Below are 8,253 nucleotides of genomic sequence, written 5' to 3' on the forward strand. Positions count from 1 at the left end.
TACTTATTTGCAAAGATAATAAAATAATTTACAAATTAAATAAAAAAAATATATATAAGATTCTAATAAATATTCATATAAAAGTTTATTTGAATTCACTTAGGATACCATTTTATAACACATATTTTTTTGCATAATGCGATATACGTATCGCATCTGATTGGTCAGAAGCATTACGCGTTATGTCTATATAACGCCTCTAATTGATTACACGATACGCGAAAAATGTGTATCATGAAACACGACTTTTACTCGTTTAAAAGTTATTTATCTAAAACTGTAGCAAATATGGCAATTGCTCTGCATAAATCATTAAAAGTCAAATAATTTGTTGTTTTTTGCAGTTAGTTTCAAAGCATATTTACGATAAATTTTTTTTACTGATTGGTTTTATTAATTGATATTGGCTTTTTGATATTTTTAGGCGATATTCTACAGCCAAAATATCCTTAATTCATATTTTTTCTCAAATGTATTCATCTTCATTTTTCGATTTTCGCAACTCAAGACGATAGTTCGAAATTAAAATTCTTGTATCTTAACAATCATATCTTTTTTTCTTCCGCGAAAGAATTGCATCAGATAGCGTTATATTTATATATGGATTTATATGGCTTGATATAAAGGAAGTCAAGAATGTTATGAATTACGTGCGATAGCTTACAGGCAATAGCAGTCTAGATATCATCTAATATTTTATCATGTACGAATTGAGAAATTCTTATAAGAATTCTAGAATCTCAGAGCATGACAAGTGTAAGAAATATTTCACTTACCTGCCGATCATTTTATTAATTTTTTTATATAGACATTCTATCGTTATAATCTATCTATTGTTATTTATCATACATTTTGATAATTGTTCTGTGAGAATAAATTTTTCTATTGAAGTTAACAAGCTAGCTAATTGAAGTTACTACATTTTATTATTACATATTTGGTAATATTATCATATTTTCAAGCGCAAATTAACATATACATATATTTAGTGTATTTGCTATCTTCTCGTGTAAATCGGCTCCTCATCGAACTCGTATTTGTACTTGCCAAAGGGCTGATGATTGTGGATGTTGTTTGCCGCCAAATACGCGTACACGCGAGGATTTCGCGGTCCAGGCACGTAACGCCCGTATCGGGACAATACGAGGGCCAGAATGGGATTGGGTGGTGGATGTACCTTGCTATTATAACCATCGTCGTTGAGAGTATGACTTAGGAAGCGATCAAGGGCCTTGATGACTGCCGTTATATCTTGTGGTCCTCGACGATAATACGTCTCAACTTTTTCATACGGCAGTTTATCGTCATCCAATTCGTCTGTCAGATATCTGTCAAGTACTTTAACATCCTGATCCGCGAATCGAGGTACGTGACGATGATATTCTCGGATATCTTGAGGTCCCGATAACGTTGATGTCGTCGTCACGATCGTCGTCGTCGACAGTGGCGGTGGAGGCGACGGAGATGCGTTCGGCACTTTCGCCGAAAGCCAAACGTCCTGACGAATTTTTGTAAGAAACCTCCGAGTATAGAAAAAGAAGATATGGTATAATATGTGCACGAAATGGAAATGTAATTTATTGTATATATTTAAAAATCTTGTTTAAGGTATTTTTAAATCAAAATAATTTTTAATTATATTTTTTTAGCACGATATTAAAATTTAGAAATTTTAAATTTTCTTCTCCATTGCTGAAAATTGGAAATTGCGATAAATAATCTTCAACTTTGGCTCAGAAAAAATCGATGCTAAAATGATAAAGATTTTTATATGTATTTTATATGTAAATATGTATAAATATGTAAATATATATAAATATTTACATATTATGTATAAAAACTTTACATAAGTTAAAGATTATTTCCAATTTTCAACAATGAGAATTTCTTAAAAAGAAAATCTTTAAGTAAAATTTATAAATTTCAACATCGTACTAAAAAAATTAATTATTTTAATTGAAACATTCTAATAAATAATATTAAAATATCAAAATTATATAAATATCATTTTACATATATTCATAACTTCTTTTTTTTCTTTCACATACTTTCGTAATTACGAAAAAGAGAAATAACAACTTTAATACCTCTGAGGACCCGTTTGCGACTTTTGCTTGTAATTACTTAAAGTCGACGCGGATTGAAGTCCCATTGAATGCTCTGCGTGTAGATTTCTGGAGGACTCTAGTTTCTCCAGATTGCTGTTGATAATGTGATGATCATCGTATTGATGATTTGGATGTTTTGGAAATGGATTGGCAGGCGGCAGATAACTATGTCGCTGACGCGATATATTTGTCGAATCCAAAGATGTCTTGGTCACCATTATAGCACTCGTCAAGCAGATACGCATCGCCTACATTCAAGTAAGGATATATTAGCCGTATTCACATCTGTCTTCCGAAAACACATTCCCATCATGCCGTTCTGTTATACGGCGGCACAACGCCAAACTCATTTTAGGACTAGGGTCGATGCACCTAAACACTCTGAGCAAAAATATGAGCCTACAGCCAAGTTCATGATATCGATAGCTAATTTAGACTATTCAACTTTTTACTTTGCGATAAGAAAAATCATGCCGTTAATATGTTGAACAATAAACATAGATATATCAACTTTAAATCTTGATTAGCATTATATAAATCGTACATAATAAAAAAATGTATGTAAAATTATATTAACAACAAATAAAAATTAAATCACACACTTATAATAAAAATTTACATAATTATCATTTTCGTATAACTCTCGTATAAAATATTTCTTACATAAATCCAATTTAATATTGACCATTTTAATTTTATTACTGAAAGTAGTGATTAATTATTTTGAGTATTAAAAGCATCCTGAAACAATTTTGCTGAAGTATTTACAAATTTAGCTAGACACAAATCTAAAAATAATTTTCTTGGATTATCATAAATAAAATAATTGTATAGAATGTCCAAGCTAATTCTTAGGACAAAACTTTTTGCAGCATTGTTCATCATGAATTTTTCTACAATTATTTTAATGACTCAACAAAATTATTCTCAGATCTGTATCTACCCAAATTTTTAGATGTCAGCAAAATTGTTTTTTCAGTGCACTATTTAAAATAAGTAATTAATATGACGATCTTTCAGTATTGTATTAAATTTTTATAAAGGATACATATAATTTTCACATAGAAGATATATATTTTTATTATAAATTGTACGATTTTTGTTTGTTGTTCTTATAACTTCACATATTTTCAGTTTATAGTGCACAGAGTTGTTCTGTTTAAGTCAATATACAATATTTTTATTCTGTGTTTTCTACATATCAACCTCACACGCAGTCTCGTTCGAACGTATCACGAAACACAATAACTTAGATGTTTTGGAACTCTCGTTACCAGACAGACAATGCTGAGTTTCTTGGCAACGACCATCCTCCTTCTATTTCATAAAAAGAACTAAAACGGCGGCACGCACTTTGCGTGCCATTTATACAGTGTACCGTCGCGTCTGCTTAAGAGCCAAGTCTTGTTCTGGCCAGGAAATGCGTAGAGCTATGTTATTCCCTGTCTCTATTCTTTACACGCAGATTTCTACATTTTCCCCCCTTTCTCCTATGTCAAGACCGGTACGTCATTTACGCAAATTGTCAAGCGTTATTAGAAACTTTCCTTTTGTCTCCGAGAAGAAGATTGCGGGACGAATTCTGTATGACGAATAACTTTTGCTTCATTTAAATTTCTTTTGTCGTTTCTTTTTATATTGTCGGAACAGCAAACTTTTGTTATGCTGATTACAGATGCACTTTCGGATAACAAAAATATATCTTTTATCGTTCTAAAGAAAACACTTTTTATGGAAAAAGAAAAATAATTAAGACATATGGAAGCATTAATAATTATTATAAATAATATAAGTGTTAATAAAAATAGTCGATAAAACAAAATATGCATTAGAAGAGAAAAATTGCATAAGTCTAACCATATAATTTTACAATAATTGCGCGACAAATTAATTAAAAATAATCATAAAGATATTAATTATTAATTTCTGTCTCGTTTAAACGACAAACACAGAACTGATAAAATAGTGACCTGTACAATAATAACTTCATTTTAGTACGTATTCTTCTTCTAGAGTACGCAACGTTACGGCAGAGAGAAACCTGAGAGTGGACACAAGTCGGTATTCATAGTCAGATTTTATATTCACGACCGTTTTAAGTACAATCTTATCAATCAGAGGGCTGTATTATATCTTAAAACATTACTTTAGACAGTCTTGAAATAGGAACGGACTATAAATACCGTCCACAGTCAGTATTTTCTTATGATATGTCTATTATATACTGTATAAAATAAGTATTCTGAATGAAAGAATTCAGGAAATTTGAGTTACTTTCGTACGACATGCGATCTCTTTCATCGACTGCTGATATATGATCTAAAGAGAAGCTATAATCTATGAATATTTTCCATTTGATAATACAAATAGACAAAATATATAAATAAAATCAGAAGAACAATAATATATGTTGTAATAATATTGTCTTGTGTCACCAAATGAAAAGTTGCTAATTTTTTATTTATATTTTTAATCACAATTTGTAAAAGTAGCACAATGCATTTATCGACACTACGATTTTATCAATAGTGTCGAAAATATAATATGATACGTAGTTTACATCAATTTATTATTAATGTTAATACTGTTAGTGACTTTCGAGCGTCATGCAAAAAACGTTGAAATGACCTCTCTCAGGTTTCTGTCTAAGTCGAAGCTCCTGTTTTTGCAAAATATTGCATACATAAAACTAGGGAAATACTATAGTATATGTTACGTATATACTATAGTATTTCTCTCTAGAGAGAGGGGTGAGGGGGAGAGAGAGAGAGAGAGAGAGAGAGAGAGAGAGAGAGAGAGAGAGAGAGTTTCGTATGCGCAGAGAGAAACCTGAGAGAGGACACGAGAACTTTTTTCCTACAACCGCAAACTGCTTCAGAGGGCTACTGAAGAAGTGGATGTTTGAATATTCAAACAAGTTAATTTAGCGAATTTTATCTTATAATACGCGTCTGCATAAAAATGGAATCACGAAGTTATGTTTTTTAATGCAAATTTTCAGCTTGTCTTTACTAAACATAATTATAATACTAGTATGTAAGTATATTCCAAAGTCTCTATAACTCACTAGCAAATTATAGAGTCTCTGAATATACTTCAAACTTTTCAATCACATATCGTTAAATTAAGGTTTAATTTAACAAAAAACAGCTAGAGGCCCTCCACCACCCCCGCCGATTTTATCGACGGTCCTCTTTTCTTTGCATACTTATCTATAAAAAAAACGAACTATTAATAAATTTATTAGTCCGATTTTGTAGGTAAGTATATTTTTAATTTTTTTATTTTTATGTTTATTTTATTGTATTTGGTTAATCATATTGCAATAACTTTTTAAATATTGTCTTCTATTGTAATTCTTTATACAATATTACAATTATAATAATTGTTTACAATACAATATACAATTAGAAATGCTGTTCAAAATATAATATTGAAACATAATTAACAAATCTTGTGCGGGATTATATGAAAACGTCGAAAATACATACGAAAATACATAAAATAAATTTTTCTAAACCAATATTCAGTAATTAAGAATATAAGTTACGGCTCAATATGAATTCAATTCATAATGTAGAAGATAATAAGTAAGAACACAATAGGTTTATGCGATATTGTAATAAATTATACAAGTTTAACATATATAAGTTTTTATCTCACAACCTTGTACACATACACTGAAGAGGAAAAGTTGAAAAAGATCGAAACGTTCGTTTGTTGAATATTGTTTATGTGATTTTAATTTCAAGAATTATAATTATAGCACACGTTAACCTGCTAGGCTCTAATAACCCTTCTTGTACATTAATTTAATGTACATTAATTAAATTCAAACTTTGATCAATATCCCAATAAATTGATTATGTCAAGATCTCTCCGCCCTGTGATACGCGGATTAGTAACTCACAAAGAAGAACAATCTTCAGTGGAGAGCAAACTCAATGTACTCTGATTCTACGTTAAATTCATAAGATGCATTTGCAAAGAAAAGTTAAGCAATCCGTCAAATACCAGCGGTTTTGTTATAAGAGAGTATGAATTTCGAATCTTCCAGATCTTACGATAATAATAATTTTGATAGAATGTCAATTACAATTACCATTTTTATCACAAGCTTTAATATAATATTAAAATTCGCGAAAAAATGTATGTATGTTCTGCCACACATCACTACAAATCATCTCTTATTAAAAATACATGGATAGAATGATTTCTTTATGGAATAGCGATTACAAAAAAATATATTTAATAATAATAAAATACAAAATGCGTTATTGTAATTTTTTTATGTATGGGTACAAAAGTTTCTCGTGTACCAATTCTTCGAAAGCCGAACTCGATAATAATGAAATTTAAAGAACATTTATACTGAAAAATTTATTATATAAAATTTAACAATTCCTTATTTTTCTGTATTTTCCCAAAATTTTAATTATTAATATAAGAGTGCTCATTCGACTTATTTCGAATTTTTTATACCTACACATTTTTAATTAAATTCATGTAATTACGATTCTTAAAAGAATGTGAAATATTTGATAAAAATTATCAAAGTCCACAAAGACCAAAATTTTTTAAATATAATCTCATAATATCTGCATCATGTATTTTATTATAGAAAAGTGTACATATATAAATTAATAATTAATAATATTCTTGAATGGCGGGAATGCCAATACCTAAAAATGACTTTAAAAATAACAGTTAGAAAATGAAATATATTCATTCGTAACCATATTTTTCTTAAAGCAATCATGGAATCATTGAAAAATAAGCAAATTATTTGTATAAAATTTAAATTTATTCAAACAATATAATATAATAGGACTGTATATATGATAATACAAATTATAGAAATCAAAGTCTTGAACGGTCTAACTGGATCTTAATGCTTATATAATTCTTGTATGAATTTATTATTATGTATGTAGAAACGCGCGCCGAAATGATTTATTTAAATTTATTTACTTAATAATTTGGGTTTAAACAAATAATCATTATATATTCATTAATTATATAATACTAAATTTTTATTATTATTAAGACAGTTTTATTATTACTATTAATATATACTTGTGGGATAATATTTAATAAAACAAAGAAAGCAACGAAAATTGTATGCTAAAATATACCACTGAATTAATTTCGCAACTTGACTTTAAAATCTATAGCAATTGTTATTGACTTATTGATAAAATTATTATTTCTAGTAACTGTAGACAAGAAAACTCGAAATTAATTCCAATCCTGTATAAGAATTCCTGAGACCAAACTAGACTTCGCGAATGGACTTTACGAATAGCGACGAGGAATAATTCTCCATGATGATTTCGATTTTCATCGGTACAAACCACGTAATCATTTATTTGATGCAAAGGACAGCGATGAGATCTTGGTACATAATAAATTAATCATTAAAATATACTTGCAATTTTGTAATGTTAAAAATGTAAATATCAAAAAGCAAACAAGAAGTTAATATTTAACCATTGTCTTACTCAAAGCTCCAATCTATATGACTTATTTAATTTTATAGATTAATAAATACGAAGAAAGAGTTGACGATTATTTTAAACAAAATTTTAATTAGAAGCTATTTAAAATTATTAATGACTTTTTGATATTCAAAATAAAATTCAAATTAAAAAAAGTTCTAAATTTTAATATTTATCAAATTTATACTAGGTCAACAAACAATTTTTGTTATTATATATTTCGTCGATTTCATATAATTTACATCAATTACGCGAATTCGGTTTACTATGACAAGATAAATATTATCTGTATTGAATAGATATTTAATATGGATATATATATTCCAGTAAATATATAATTTATTAGTAATTATTGTGCAATTTAAAAAAGGAAATATGATAGTATTTATCTGGACATAGTTTACATAAATTTTATTACATACTTAATATTATTATACATATATTTATTTATAACAAATTTAATTATGATATGATACGTTACACTGAGAAAAAAATATAGTTAATAAATATTTAGTTCAATAACTGCCAACTAAACCTTTACTTATTTAGTAAATAAATACCTGTTCAATAAAAAAAAATGATTGTTAAATTAACATTTTTTGTATCTAATAAATATATCTTTATATTTAATAAATATTCAGTTGGCA

At 28.0% G+C, this 8,253-nt stretch overlaps 1 protein-coding gene across 1 annotated transcript; it reads right to left on the minus strand.

Moving 5' to 3' along the window:
- Positions 1 to 997: 997 nt before the first annotated feature.
- Positions 998 to 3,420, minus strand: LOC108689961. The gene is made up of 3 exons (XM_018196963.1): positions 3,383 to 3,420; positions 2,088 to 2,356; positions 998 to 1,520 (listed from the first exon to the last, which is right to left on the minus strand). Exons 1-3 carry the CDS (start codon positions 3,416 to 3,418, stop codon positions 998 to 1,000), a joined length of 828 nt encoding a protein of 275 aa, XP_018052452.1. The 5' UTR covers positions 3,419 to 3,420.
- Between the last annotated feature and the right edge of the window lie 4,833 nt (positions 3,421 to 8,253).

The sequence above is a fragment of the Atta colombica genome, unplaced genomic scaffold (genome assembly GCF_001594045.1).
Source record: "Atta colombica isolate Treedump-2 unplaced genomic scaffold, Acol1.0 scaffold288, whole genome shotgun sequence".
NCBI classification, from domain to species: Eukaryota; Metazoa; Arthropoda; class Insecta; order Hymenoptera; family Formicidae; genus Atta; species Atta colombica.

What these genes read in the sequence shown, in the direction of transcription:
- LOC108689961 (XM_018196963.1), bottom strand. Translation starts at nt 3,418, where the DNA reads ATGGTCGTTGCCAAGAAACTCAGCATTGTCTGTCTG. An exon ending in AACTCAGCATTGTCTGTCTG is followed by an intron (nt 2,357 to 3,382) that starts GTAACGAGAGTT and finishes ACTTGAATGTAG; the next exon opens with GCGATGCGTATCTGCTTGAC. An exon ending in TCGCAAACGGGTCCTCAGAG is followed by an intron (nt 1,521 to 2,087) that starts GTATTAAAGTTG and finishes CTATACTCGGAG; the next exon opens with GTTTCTTACAAAAATTCGTC.